General features: G+C 41.0%; 2 protein-coding genes and 1 long non-coding RNA gene across 3 annotated transcripts; 2 read left to right on the forward strand and 1 right to left on the reverse strand.

Annotated features, from left to right (window-relative positions):
• Nucleotides 1-79: 79 nt before the first annotated feature.
• Nucleotides 80-9,287, forward strand: mtf1 (metal-regulatory transcription factor 1). Its single transcript, XM_077599373.1, has 10 exons — nt 80-164; nt 1,449-1,946; nt 2,433-2,671; nt 3,661-3,866; nt 3,937-4,070; nt 4,606-4,683; nt 4,985-5,087; nt 5,157-5,683; nt 5,763-5,829; nt 6,601-9,287. The coding sequence occupies exons 2-10, from the start codon at nt 1,491-1,493 to the stop codon at nt 6,993-6,995; spliced, it is 2,205 nt and encodes a 734-aa protein (XP_077455499.1). The 5' UTR covers nt 80-164; nt 1,449-1,490; the 3' UTR covers nt 6,996-9,287.
• Nucleotides 9,284-9,739, reverse strand: LOC144073504 (uncharacterized). The gene is made up of 3 exons (XR_013300090.1): nt 9,608-9,739; nt 9,434-9,535; nt 9,284-9,363 (listed from the first exon to the last, which is right to left on the reverse strand). It is a non-coding gene; the product is annotated as an uncharacterized LOC144073504 (long non-coding RNA).
• Nucleotides 9,740-9,775: 36 nt separating this feature from the next.
• Nucleotides 9,776-14,692, forward strand: yrdc (yrdC N(6)-threonylcarbamoyltransferase domain containing). The gene is made up of 7 exons (XM_077599122.1): nt 9,776-9,849; nt 10,228-10,485; nt 11,437-11,632; nt 11,706-11,820; nt 12,761-12,880; nt 12,969-13,099; nt 14,295-14,692. Exons 2-7 carry the CDS (start codon nt 10,314-10,316, stop codon nt 14,359-14,361), a joined length of 801 nt encoding a protein of 266 aa, XP_077455248.1. The 5' UTR covers nt 9,776-9,849; nt 10,228-10,313; the 3' UTR covers nt 14,362-14,692.
• Nucleotides 14,693-15,282: the final 590 nt, after the last annotated feature.

Below are 15,282 nucleotides of genomic sequence, written 5' to 3' on the forward strand. Positions count from 1 at the left end.
AGCTGTAGTGTGGCGACTTTCGCAATGAGCAATGTTATTGTTGAACTTTCCCACAATGCACCTGAAACGCCTCCACGAGTGTGACGTCATCAAGTATCATCGGAGGTTATACGCCGCTAAACATCCGAAACACGCAAATAAAGCTCCCACAAAATACAACACAGGTAAATAAATTACTTTTTAATGTTGCAGCTCGTTTTATATGTCGACAGACGCGGACGCGTTACGTTGTCACGCGGTAATATTTGCGCGTTGGGGAGCCTTTTGAGTTTTGGGGTCAGCTGTCGACATTAGAACGGTTCGTGATTAGCATGTGTGCTAAAGGTACTGCTAGCCTCTCGCATAACGTTACGCCTTGGTGTTGTTGTGAGATAATGTTTTTGCAAAATTAATAAAAACGAGTGCGTGGACGTAATAATGGCGTCCAATGACGATACACGAAATTTTTAAATATATATATTTTTTGCCTTTATGGGTGATTATTTGTAGCTGCTTGTTAGCATCTGAGGCGGCCGTGATGAAGATGCTAAAGATGGCACTCGGTTGAATAAATTTGACCATATTGACAAAATATAACCCCTCTTAAAGTATTTCGGGAATTACTTATATATTTTTGTGCTCGTAATTTCAAGTGAAATGTTACCAGGAAGGTTGAGAGGTCAATTTAAAGGTGATTGATGAGGATTTCTTTGATTCATTTATTCAGTTTTTTGTAGGTTTGTAACTGAAAATTCAAACCACGTGCAATATGGAATTTAATATATTATAGCTAAAGCATATTTTGTAAGAATCGATTCATTGTGTCACATTTCTGTGTCGTGAATCTTGTGAAACTGACGTTTGTGGGCAAAGTAGAGATGTTGGTTAAATTTTCACATTCTTCAAAGGTGAGGCATGTCACTAATCCTTTATTTTCTGGACTGCTATCCTCACAAGGGTCACTGGGGGTGCTGGAGCCTATCCCAGCTGTGTTCAAGCACGAGGCGGGGGACACAACCATCATAGCTAGGGACAATTTAGTGTCCAATCAGCCTATCATGTATGTTTTTGGAATTTGGGAGGAACCCTTGATGTCAAATTGTCACACCAAGTTAATGCATATGCTTTATTTATTTTAAGACATTAACAAAGAATTTCCTTTAAATTTTCTGTCATTGTTAGGGGTGTTTCCTCACATCTTTCTTTTTGATCAATTTAAAAGGGTTTATTTGGTAGTTGTGTGAGTGCAGTGGAATGAATTAGAGAATTTACATATAAAGTACACTTCTACTTACGAAATTTCAAGTTAAGAAAATAATTCTGGAACCAATTAATTTTGTAAGTAGAGGTACAACTGTATGGTCGAGCTAGCGCAAATTGGCGCCCTCTTTGCTTTGCTAGATTTTATATGTCATATTATACAGCATTGGTCGACTATTGTCACTGAATGAATTGGCGTCCCTCCTCAGATTCAAGCTTCGGTCCTCCTCGGCCGAAAGGAACCTGGGACCATGTCTGAAAATGGCCCTCGCACAGAGGCGCCGCTGTATTTTGAGGTGGAGGTTTGCCCCTTGGAAGGGGGCGACGAAGACGACGACGACAAGCTGCCCTTCGACAAAGGCGACGGCCTGATGGCGGAACCCTCGACCCCCGGCGGCCGCGTTTACGACCGCACCACCGTGCTCATCGAGCGCGACCCCATCCGCCTGGACGAAGAGGGCGAGGAGGAGGGCCACTGCGGGGGCGACGACGACGGCGTGGCCTTCTTGACCGAGGGCGACGACGAGGATGGCTCGCTGGCCTTCATGGGGGACCGCGAGGCCATGTCGCAGGGGTACGTGCACCATACCATCTCGCCGGACCAGATTCAGTTCACCATCAACCCGGGTTCCACGCCCATGCCGCGGAATATCGAGGGAGCTACGCTCACGCTGCACTCGGAGTGCCCGGAGACCAAGCAGACGGAGGTGAGGCCGCGGTCTTGAGGTTTCGTTCGAGGTACACGGTCGATTGGTCGCCGGTCTTTTGGTCGCCCGGAAGGTTATTGATAATTACCATTTAAATCGTTGCTCAAATTGCCTAAATACAAACTGTGAATTACTATTTAGTCATACTTAATGCCCTAGTAATTATTAGGCTAAAGAAAAGCTCCAAATTTCCCGGACTTTTATTGTTTTTTGTTGGATAATTTGTTAAGACCCTGACTGACGTAGCTTCTTAAAGGGACAATGCATGTACATACAAACTCTTCTACACTCACACGTCGGCTCAGTGAAACTGCTCATGGCCATTGTTGGCTTTTATTGATGCGTAGACCGTGTTGTTTTACCTTGTTTTGGTCGTCGGTCTTTTGGTCGCCCGTTGTCGCGGTCGGGGCGACCAAAAGACCGGCGACTAATCGACCGCACACGTTCGTTCGAAACCCAATCTTTAAAGACGTGCATCCGTCTCAGGTGAAACGCTACCAGTGCATGTTCGAGGGTTGCACCAGGACCTACAGCACGGCGGGCAACCTTCGCACGCATCAAAAGACCCACCGCGGCGAGTACACTTTTGTGTGCAACCAGCAAGGCTGCGGCAAGGCCTTCCTCACCTCGTACAGCCTCAAGATCCACGTCCGCGTGCACACCAAGGAGAAGCCGTTCGAGTGCGACGTACAAGGTTGCGAGAAGGCCTTCAACACCTTGTACAGGTACAATTGAAAGCGGGTAGTTCACAGGTGGCAAAGTGGTGGCCCAGGGTCCAAATCTGGCCCGCCGCATCATTTTGTGTGGCCCGGGAAATTAAATCATGAGTGCCAACTTTCTGTTTTAGGAGCAAATTCAAATGAGGATTATAGATGTATATTGTATTTTCTGATTTTTCCCCCTTTTAAATCAATAATTGTAATTTTTTAATATTTTTTTTCTGTGTTTTTAGTTAAAAAATCATTTTGTAAAATTAAAAAATACATAAAAAGCTCAAATAAACATTGTTTTAGATCTATAAAAAACTGAATATTCAGGGCTATTATCCAGGTCGGTCCACCTGTGTGGAGTTTGCATGTTCTCCCCGGGCCTGCATGGGTTTTCTCCGGGTACTCCGGTTTCCTCCCACATTCCAAAGACATGCATTGTAACCTGATTGGACACTCTAAATTGCCCTAAGGCAAGGGTGTCAGACTCGGGTGGTTCGCGGGCCGCATTAACGTCAACTCGGTTTCATGTGGGCTGGACCATTTTAGATACAATATATATATATTTTTTATGAATGGATTAAAAGCCCTGAATATTCAGTTTTTTATAGATCTAAAACAATGTTTATCAGAACTTTTTTTATATATATTTTTAGATTTTACAAAATAATTTTTGAACTAAGAACACAGAAAAATAATTTAAAAAATTACAATTATTGATTTAAGAGGGGGAAAATCTGGAAATTTAATATACATCTATACTCTTCATTTTAATTTGATCCTAAAACAGAAAGTCGGTACTCGTCATTTACTTTCCCGGGCCACACAAAATGATGCGGCGGGCCAGATTTGGCCCCCGGGCCGCCACTTTGACACCTGTGCCCTAAGGTATCCCCCGCCTCTGGCCCGAAGTCAGCTGGGGTAGGCTCTAGCACCCCCCGTGACCCTAGTAAGGATAAAGCTGTTCAGAAAAGGAAACGAGAGATAATATCCAATTGTGTCCACAGGCTGAAAGCACACCAGAGACTCCACACGGGCAAAACCTTCAACTGTGAATCCGAAGGCTGCACCAAGTACTTTACGACGCTCAGCGACTTGAGGAAGCACATTCGGACGCACACCGGAGAGAAGCCCTTTCGGTGCGACCACAGCGGCTGCGGAAAAGCCTTCGCCGCAAGTCATCACCTAAAAACCCACGTGCGGACCCACACAGGTAGAATCCATCGGCGCCACGGTGCTCGCCAAGGACATGATTTGATGAATGTTTTGAAATCATTGGTCAGGCGAAAAGCCTTTCAACTGTCCGAGCGACGGCTGCGAGAAGACCTTCAGCAGCCAGTACAGTTTGAAGAGTCACATTCGGGGTCACGACAAGGGACAGCCCTTCACCGTCACCCTCTCTCACCCGCTGTCTGAAGTGAGTAGACCACCTGTGTCAAAGTGGTGGCCCGGGGGCCAAATCAGACTCGCCGCATCATTTTGTGTGGCCCGGGAAAGTAAATCATGAGTGCCGACTTTCTGTTTTGGGATCAAATTCAAATGAAGAGTATAGATGTATATTAAATTTCCTGATTTTCCCCCTTTTGAATCAATAATTGTTATTTTTAAATCAGTTTTTCTCTCTTTTTAGTTCAAAAATCATTTTGTAAAATCTAAAAATATATTTAAAAAAAGATCAAATAAACAATTGTTTTACATCTATAAAAAACTGAATATTCAGGGCTTTTAATCCAGTTCTTTTAATCCATTTATTTAAAAAAATCTAAATATTATATCTAAAATGGTCCGGCCCACGTGAAATCAAGTTGACGTTAAAGCGGCCCGCGAACCAACCCGAGTCTGACACCCCTGGAGTAGACTCTCACATTGAGTTGCTGGACTCTAACAATTTCAGCTCGTTATAGTGACACGTTACCAAGTGAATTTGTTCCCATTCATTTTTTTATTTTCAGGATGCCAATCATTCACTGTGCCTCAGTGATTTGAGTCTGATTTCCTCGGACCACGAGCTGAGGGAGCAACTGCACAATGTAAGTCCAACTCAACTGAAATGGATTTAAAAGGTACTCGGACGTTTGGTCGCCGGACGTTTGGTCGCCGGACGTTTGGTCGCCGGACGTTTGGTCGCCGGACGTTTGGTCGCCGGACGTTTGGTTGCGCGGACGTTTGGTCGCCGGACGTTTGGTCGCCGGACGTTTGGTCGCGCGGACGTTTGGTCGCGCGGACGTTTGGTCGCCGGACATTTGACAACATGACAAAGAGTTTACTGTTGAAACAGCTCTCAAAATTATAATCATTAGAGAGAGAGTTTAATATCCGATATCTCTCCAGGCGCAGAATCTGGACCTGAACAATCTGACCCCCGTCAAAATCTTTGAGCTCATGTTCCAGAGTCCTGAAAACAGCGTCAGTCAAGACGAGACCCGGCCTGGCGGTAAGGCCTCGCGTCGCCCAACGCCGCCTCGCTTTCGCGTCCGTTGATCCCCGTTTCTCGTCTCTTCAGAAAGTCTCACCGAGCGCTTCGGCACGGAGACCCCCACCCCGCCCGAAACGTCATCCCTGGTGTCTTTGTCTTTCACGCCCGCCCCTTCCTCGTCCTCAACCGCCGTCATGGAGGCCACTCCTTCCTCTCAGGCGCTGGCGTCCGCCTCCGGCACCCCCCCTCAGCCGCACACTTTCTTGCACATCGCCGAGGGGTCCGTTCAGGCGTCGGCGCAAGCTCCCAACCGCGTGGCATCGCAGCACTACGTGGCCGTGCCGCCGGCGTTCCTCCAGCAGGAGGCTGCGCCCCCGCCCAGCCCGGCGCCGATTCCGGCGCCATCCGCCGCGTCAAACGTCCCGAGCGCCGCCGCGGCCTCGGACGCCCTGGCGGCGGTAGCCCAACCCGTGCCTTTGGCCGTCCCCGGGCCCGCCCCCATCGCCTTGGCGCCGACGCCGAACCTGCTCCAGCCCAGCCTGGTGATGTCCGATCAGAACCTGCAGTGGATCCTGAGCAGCGCCGCAAACAGCCAGCAAAATCCCGAGCAGGCGGTGAGTCCGAAAAACGTCGGTGGCTTATCACCCGGGTTCTTTTCTTTTCTGTTCATTCCTACAATTTATTCCTCCGCAGTCTCAAAGTGGTCCAAAAGTTGAGAAGGTGTTCTTTACTACCGCCATACCGGTGGGCGGAAATGCAGGTAAGCGTCACGTTATTGAGTTAAGTAGCGCTGGGTGATATGACAAAAAAATGTTATCACATTTTTTTTTTAAAGAAATTATCAGACTATCGATAATTCTCACGATAACTATCGAATTTGAAACTTCAAATTTCTGTGTAAGTAAATAAATTACTTTCCTACTTATTCAAATGAAAGTAACTATGTTACCTTACTTTATAAGAAAAGAGAATATGAAATGATTTTTTTATTACAGGGTATAGACATTTTCAATAAAAATGGTCTTTGGGCACGTGAATGTATTTACGAGACATTTAAAAAAAAAAAAAGAAAACGCCAGGGAGAATTCACTCGGATCTTTTAGTGGGTCGGCTCGGTGTTGTCCTGCATCTCATAATCGCTTATTTTGGCCATGTTATTGTCCTTTTGCGTTCATGCTCCGTGTCAGCCTCTATTGCTAACACGCTAAAAACATGTTTCCTCGTCATCTTCTCCTAGCGTTCATATCACAACAGCGCCCCCGTTCTCTGTTGTGGTCAGGTGGTGTAATTACAGTTTAAAATGATCGAAAATTTATCAAAAGTTTTTAATATTATCGTTGACAAAATTATTCCACGATAATTATCGTTTTATCGTACAGCTCTAGAGTCTAGTCTTTCGAAATAGTAGACGTTCTCGCAAAGGAATGAATGCCTCTTCAAAGCTAAAACCAGGAAATGCGCCAACAGCAACGGCCATTTTCAAGAGCGGCTCTTTGCAATGACTTGAATTTGAATGAATTTGTGGTCGCAGGCAGCTCCGTCCAGCAGATCGGCCTCAGCCTGCCCGTCATCATCATCAAGCAGGAGGAATCGTGTCAATGCCACTGCGCCTGCAGGGACACGGCCAAGGACAAGAACACAGCGGAGACCAACCCGCCGCCTCAAGAGCCCACTCCCGACATCCCATGCTGCCTCCCCGTGTCGTCCTCCGAGGCGGGCGAGGACAACAATCCCTCCCTCGCCCGAACGGTCCTTCCCCCGCCACCTCCCCCACCACCGTCGTCGTCGGCGACCACCTCGCACGGGCTGGCCAACATGGACGTGTCGGACTTCCTGGCGCTGCAGAGCCCGGAGACCACCGCCAACATCGAAGCCCTGCTCTTGGTCGCCGACGACTTCAACATGGCCACCGAAGGCAACCCTTAACACGCCTCTCCGTGCTCCGGACTTCCCGTTACCTTCAGTGCATTTTCTTCGGCGGGATCGCGCGAGCTCTTTCGCGTCGAGTTTCCCGTTAATCGCCACGGTCGGGAAGCGTCGGCCATTTGCAACAAAAAAAAAAGTCCAAAACTCGAATATCCTGACAACAGTGAACGCAAAATTGGCGAACCCAAGCCATCTTTGCCTCAAGCTTTTTCCCAATAGTCACCAGCTAGATAGCATTAGCCGATAATTGGATTGGATAACTTTATTCAGCCCGTATTCGGGAAATTTCATTGTGACAGCAGCAAGAAAAGGCATAGTTATGATATAGACAGTACAGTCAAAGGCCACAGAACAACAAAGCAAAAAGCACAAAGTACAAAGCAAATCAAAGGCAATGGCATCATTAAAAATCACCAAATCATTAAGACCGGAAAGCAGCAAAAACACAAAACGAGCTACGAGTTTCGGTAGCAAAAACGGATAGACTCAAAAACACGTAAAGTTGGACAAAAACGTCAATCTCAAAAAATGTCATCCTCCTTTTAAAAATTAGCTCGCGTGACGTTAGTTGCTAACGTTAGCCAGTCAGATGAACAACAATGCTATCTATTGGGTGACTACTAAAAGACACAAAGCTAAGGATGGTCATAAAAGGACGTCTGTTCTGGTCTAAACCAGTTTTCATTGCGGTTATTTTGCTTTCTTCTTGCGGCTATGGATATTCTTGTTTACTTTTTGCCATGTATTTGGAAATCGCCCGACACTTCCCGGCCACCGTCTGCACCGCTTATCCTTACGAGGGTCACGGGGGGTGCTGGAGCCTAACCCAGCTGACTACCGGATAGCCCGAATCAGTCCAACCACCGTAGTGAATGGATCATTAATGCGATAGGAGTGTTTTGCTTCCCTTTTTGGGGCTGTTTATCCATTATCTGCCATTGACAGAAATAGACACCCAATGCATTTTGACTGGGCGTTTCCTAGTCCAATTGGATTGGATGTCTATTCATAATACAGCGAATGAAATTGTACATATGTCACTGATGATATTCTATCTAACTGTGCTGTCCAGACACTGAAGTTGCGCACTCCCCTTACCCGGAAAAATCCCGACACATGTTTAGCGCAGGTTCGAAAACGCACTGATCCAGAGTAGCTCCCAGCACAATCGCTAACGAGCCCCAAAAACCCCGCGGCGAGCATTTTTTTAAAAACGCAAATTTACATTCGAGCCGCGGCTCGGTTGCGTCGTTTCCCCCTAACTTAAACCCTAATTTAAAATTGTACATTCTAATTTATTGAAACTTTCCATTTCCTGCAGGCATACATGGTACCATAGATTAAGATTTATTAATTTATTCGGATCAACCATTTATTTCAGTTGATTTTTTTGTTGTTGTTGTTGTTGTTTGTGTTACGGAATGACTTTCCTTTTATAGGAAGAAAAAAAAAGCCTTTTCACTTGATTATGTTCTCACTGAATCCACAATTGAACTACTGTTGTTTTCGAGTCGTGGCCATCTCAGGGATGCAAACTATCCCTTTGTTTTGATGCAACAAACGGGAATAACGGCGTTCATCTCCCCACTTTTGCTAGCATTCGACCAAACGGCCAATCGCAGTCGACTCGCAACCATTCCAGTTATGCAGTATTGCATGGGTCCAAATGTCATTGAAAAGTGATTATTCAGTCGTACGGTTAACTATGCAATTTTCAAGTAAGGCATGCACACAAAAGCCCACCACGCGACACCCCCCCCCCCCCTTTTCCTTAAATAGAGTATTTTTATATGCATAATCCCAATTGCAAACGTTTAGAAATGTATGACCGTTTATGTCAACTACACGTGATAGGAAGTAGTTTTACATCGAAGGTGGTTTGACCGCTGACGGATATTTTGCTGGTTTAATACCAGTCTGCATTAAAAAATTAATAATAAACGAGATTCTGTTTTAAGAATTACGTTTTAAAAAACTATACATCTTATTTCACTTTTATTGGGGGGTTGAGTTATGCCTTTCACCCCCGTTGTACTATTTGACAGGCTTTTTGGAAGCAGATTTATTCAAAAATCAGGAAATATCTGACACAAATCCATCTGAAATAAAATATAAAATAAAAAACGCGCTTCCAAAAGGTTGTCTCGTCACCCACAGAGCGAGGATTTGTATTTTCTACAGAGAATGTATAATATTTAAATGTTTGCATATGCTCGTTTCGTACAAAGTAATACGACAACGTTCTCAAATAAGAGCAATATAAAAAAAATAAATACTTATTGTCTCAGCACAGTGTCATTGTTTTATTATTGTAGTATAAAATATGTCATTTTTGGCGTGGGAGGGAGCCATCTTGAAGAGATTTGGTCTAAAATGAAATAAGGTGAATTAAAAAATTTAAACCATTTTGTAACAAGATGAAATAAAAAGTTGCTCACCGCAAGAACGTGTTTTAGGTCGTTCAGGTCCTTCACGATTTGATTGCACAAGGTTATTTTGTCTTTTGTGTTGCATATCATCTCAGAAAGATCCTGCAAGTCCTATAAAATAAACAAAGGGGCTTTTTATGTGTTTATTTCAATTTTGTGTTACATTACATTTTGTTCACTGACCTTTTCCACTTCTGGAGAACTTTTTCCATTTGCTTCAGACATTGTTCTGTATTAAAATTCAAAATTGGCAGCTGTCAGAAAATAAGTGGCAACCAGGTGCTTCTAAACTCGCTAATGATAGGCTCGTTATAATTGCGTGTTTTCCTTGCGGCCTCTTTAAGAAAAATACGTCATGGTTAGGGGCGTGGCCTCTAAGTGTCAACTTCCGCACTAACGCCCGACCAGCACGTAGATATTGTCCTGTATCTACATTGATCCGATCGGGCCGTCCATTGGTAACACTTTATTGGTTCTTGTATGTCAGTGGCTTTCGTTAAACATAGTCATTAAAGCGTTTACTTTGAAGTAGCTGTGATTGATTTTAAAACGGTTTGTTTTCTCATAAACGTCAGATGCAGTAAATTAACCGCATCCCTATAATTACACATTTTCTTACCAACATCCACCCTGAATAATAGCCATGGTAAAAAAAATATTACAAAGCCAACTCATTTTGAATTTAGAAGTTGCGAGTAGTTTAGTGGCGTAAATTAGACTCGTTGCAGCAGAGCCGGGCCAAGAAGCGTACTGCTTTAAGATGGCGGCTGCTTACTAACGCCGCCTACTCTGACTTTTCACAGTTCTATATACACGTGTTATCTATGGTCCAGAAGCAGCATGTTACTTTGCTTCGATCTGTCAACACTCCTCGACTGACCTCAATTTCATGAAGCTTCTTTTGGATATTGCCACCCAAATAATAAGAAATAGAGCGTCTTACAGTACACTTGCTCTTAACCAAGCCGGTACTAAAATGTGTAAACGGCTAAAGACCAAAGTGCTGCATTTAGCACCGACGAGCGGCGACGGGCCGTTTCTTCCACAGGAGGCGTACACAGGTAAGACATTAATATACAGTCCAAAAGAAATATATGTATATATATTTATTCATTTACATGAAACTATAACATTGCTGCTGTCGAAAATTGCAACCTAAACACGCGTACTTATTGCATCATATTCTCGCGCCACGCACCTGTTGGACTGGTTTGCATAATTAGTTATGACTACTTCATGAAAACTTGTATTTTTGGAAACTGAGGAAATTAGTTTCATTTTTCTTCGGTTACACATTATCATTCGTAAGAATCTTTCGTAAGGAGGGATAAAATCGAAGACTTAACATATTGATTACCTTTGACGTCTTTACCAATTGAACTGGGAGAATAGCAATCCTTCCCAGGCCCAATCTATTGGACGTCAGTGGTCGTCAGGGGCAACCAGTGACTTAAAAGCAGTTCTTATTTAGTCTAGCCCACGCATTTAATTTAGTACCCTCCCTTTTAAATATTTTTTTTAACAGAATCTCACTAATTTCGCTTGATTTATTTTAAAAAATAGTCTACGTTTGATTAACTCTTTCATATTTTTACGGTATATTTACTATACATGATTATTTTAAAGCATTACTTGCCCCAAATGTGTCGGTATTTAAGTATGTTTTAGTTTATTCCGTTTTATTAGTTTTTCTTTCTCAATTTATTTGTAAAAAAAAAATGAATATGATAACAAATCGTATCGGTATTTACGTATGTTTTATTTTTTTCCGTTTTATTCGTTTTTCTTGCTCAATTTATTTGTTAAAAAAATGAATTTGATAACAAATCGTATCGGTATTTACGTATGTTTTAATTTTTTCCGTTTTATTCGTTTTTCTTGCTCAATTTATTTGTCAAAAAAATGAATTTGATAACAAATTGTAATCCCCTTCTGACTAAGTACAACAAATGTTGTGTTCATGTTTTTATCTTTTTGAGAGCCAAACATTTAACACTAGCTTTTTTTTAAAGACATGTCCGACATCCTGAGCCACACGGCGAAGGCGTTGCAAGACGGTCACGTGGTCGCCGTGCCGACCGACACCATTTACGGCCTGGCGTGTCTGGCGCAGAATTCCGGCGCCGTCCGCGAGATCTACGACATCAAAGAACGCAACGAGCAGAAGCCCCTGGCCATCTGCGTGGGAGAAATACGCGACATACACAAGTAAAAAAAGCGTAACCGCCGTGCTCGAGTCCCCAGAATGGCGTTAAAGATGGCGTCGCGTGTTTACGTGCAGGTACTGTAAGGTGAAGGTGAAAGAGGAGCTGTTGAATGACCTCCTGCCGGGTCCGGTCACGCTGGTGTTCGAGAGGTCGCAAATACTCAACAAAGAGCTCAACCCGTTCACGTCGGTGAGTCGTATTTCAAATTCACTTAAAGAACATTAATTAAGAATATTTAATCATGGGATGTTTAACAAGAAGAAGACTAAAAAGAAGGATTTGGAAATTATTAGGTCAATCTCTTTGGAAACAAAGGGTTAATCAAAAAAGGTGTTGATTTATTTAGTCATGAATTGTCCTTTTTTTGCAAATATCTTATTAGTATTTGTTATTGTTATTTATTTTTATTAATATCAATTATTAAGGAATCATCTGATTTCATCGAGGATGACGAAGGAGATTTTTTTCTTTAATTCCTTTTTTTTTTTTTTGAAGTGGATAATAATTAAAATAGAGAATATTTATTTTGTTTTGTTTTTTGTTCAATAATTGTAAGAAAAAAAGAAACATTAAAAATATTAGTCTATAAAAGTGGTCATAAATTTTATCTTTTGACATTTTTAAAGAAAAAAAGGCAAAACAAATATTTGGGAAATTCAATCAAAAATAAAATTGGTTTAAAAAATACACATTAAATATTCATTCATATTTTGTATTTCTATATATTTTTTTAAAACTACTTATTTGTGTGCACTTGTTACTTGTATCATGACCATAAAAGCATTCAATTCAAATTAAAATCAATAAAATAAAGGGAAAAGGAGTTTTAAAAAATGGGAACATTTGGGAAAAAATGGGAAAACATTGGGAAAAAATTGAAAAGTAAAAGAAAAAAAAAGGAACTCAAATTAAAATCTATAAAATAAATGGAGTTTAAAAAAAAAGGGAAAATTTTGGAGAAAAAAATGGGAAAAAAATCAAGAAGAAATTGGGGAAAAAAATCGAGAAAAAATTGGGAAAAAATTGAAAAGTCAAAGAAAAAAAAAAGACCTCATTAGCTGCCATTGACAACGATACGTCAATGCTATTCGGTCAAGTTAGCGAGTTGCTAACATGTGGAATTTCTCAGCTGGTGGGCGTCCGCATTCCGGATTGCGCCTTCATCCGTCGCCTATGTCAGATGTGCGGCGAGCCTCTGGCGCTGACCAGCGCCAACGTCAGCGAGCGGAACAGCACCGTGGCCGTTCACGTGAGTCTTAGCGCCGCCGGCTAACGACGCAGACTATTTTCCCCACTCTAATCGTCTTTTATTACATGTTTTTTGGGGTGCCGTGAAGGAGTTTGACGAGCTCTGGCCCAAACTCGCCGTGGTGGTGGACGGGGGTCCCATCGGAGACCGGAGTCGTCTCGGGTCCACCGTGGTGGACCTGTCGGTTTCCGGCAAGTACCGCGTCATCAGGGCCGGCTGGTGAGTGGATTTTATTCATTTTAATGGATTTACTAGTCTTTTTACTTACCTTGATCAATATATGATTATTTATTTGTTTATTAGGGATGTTTAAAAATAATATTAAATGACCTACTAAAAAAACCGTTTGAATTGACAGACATTTTTCAAAAAATATCTATTCAATAAGCCTCTTGATAAAATAGAAATCTATTATTTTATTATTATTAACCCAAATCCTCTATTTAACTTTTATCCAATTAAATAAACGGTCACAAAAGAATGAATTTGTGATTTAAAAATGATACTGCCAAATAAAAAAAAAACTGTTTTAAATGATATAAAGCACAGGTGTCAAAGTGGCGGCCCGGGGGCCAAATCTGGCCCGCCGCATCATTTTTTTGTGGCCCGGGAAAGTAAATCATGAGTGCCGACTTTCTGTTTTAGGATCAAATTAAAATGAAGAGTAGAGATGTATATTAAATTTCCTCATTTTTCCCCTTTTAAATCAATCATTGTAATTTTTTAACCCATTTTTTCTGTTTTTAGTTCAAAAGTCATTTTGTAAAATCTAAAAATATATTTAAAAAAACCTTAAATAAACATTGTTTTAGATCTATTAAAAAAACTGAATATTCAGGGATTTTAATCCAGTTCTTTTAATCCATTTATTTAAAAAAATATCTAAATATTCTATCTAAAGTGGTCCAGCCCACATAAAATCAAGTTGACGTTAATGCGGCCCGTGAACCAACCCGAGTCTGACACCTCTGATATAAAGGTTAAAAACATTTTTTTGACGGTGTTAGTATTTGTCTTGTTTATAAAAATTCCTCAAATACCAATTTTTTGGGAGAAAATATGCAAAAATGACTTTTTTTGTACTAATTTGCCCCTTAGAATATTTTCTATTTGCATAATTACAATGTATTATTTATTATTTTATCAATTCATACATGGTTTTATTTTTATTTATTTCGTTCAATGTAATGAATGGAAGTGCAAAAAAAAAAATGAAAAAAAAATGAAATACTTATTAGCCACCTGCATTGATTAAATAAGCTAAATCCCCAAATAAAATGCTATAAATATCAATATATATTTTTCAATTGAACACAAACCACTTAAAAAATAAAAATAAAATCATTACAGTAAACATTTGCTGATAAGCTTGAAAAAAAATGAAAGAAAAACCAATTCTCAATTGGCTTTTTAGTGCCTTTTCTTCCACGGTGGACGTTTTGGAAGGCAAATACGGACTGAGCTCGCAAGATTTGGGTTAAATCCCCATTCCGCGCCCTCAAGAAACCTTCATTTATTTTCCAAACGCCATTTTTATTTCAAAACCAGACCAGAAAACGCACAACATATTGAACTTGTGGTCATCTTTCTTTTATACTGTTATTCTTTTCCTTTTTTGTCTTTCATTATTTCAGTCAATTTCAGGATCACGTTATGTTTGAGCCAAAATGTTGTCTTTTTTCTATTAAAAAACTAATATATGATAAAAAAGGGACTTTTTGGGGGGACCTGACAAAGTTTTCTGCAAAATTACAAAACTTTTACTCTTGGAAGATTGTTCTTAAACAATAAATTCATTTTGCTTGGATGAAATTCAAATGTCTTATATGCTTTAAATTAATTCAAAGTTTGCCCAAAAAAACCTTTTATTTTGAAAAAAAATCCACAATGCAACTGGAAACAAAGGACAAAAAAGGCTAACTTTAATGCCGTAAAGCCTTTGTGACGGTTATTTTATTACAGAACTGTGATTATTAAATATATGATAGAAGTTACAAGGTTCTGTTATGTCATTTTAGCCAAATTTGCTGATGTTTTCTTCATGCGACTGTTAAGGGTTTGCTACAAAAAATTGCGTGGTGGTCAATAAGCTGTTATTTTGCCGTTACTACGTCGCCATGACGATAACTGAGAAATAGAAGACAATAAACAGTGATAGTTGAGTTTAATTGGTGTCGATCCTTTCTGAAAACAGCAGTTTTATAGTGTTATTTTTTTGGGAGTGGAAAAAAAAGAAAAGAAAAAAAAGAATTTAATTAGTGTTTAGAATAAATATAAAACCAAAAATGAGAAAGCCAACACTAAAAAAAATCTAGCATTTTTTGACAATAAATTAAGCTGACAAAACGTATTAAGTGAAATACTTTTTGAACAATGTCATGACATTTTAAATCTATGAAACA

The sequence above is a fragment of the Stigmatopora argus genome, chromosome 4 (assembly GCF_051989625.1).
Source record: "Stigmatopora argus isolate UIUO_Sarg chromosome 4, RoL_Sarg_1.0, whole genome shotgun sequence".
NCBI classification, from domain to species: domain Eukaryota; kingdom Metazoa; phylum Chordata; class Actinopteri; order Syngnathiformes; family Syngnathidae; genus Stigmatopora; species Stigmatopora argus.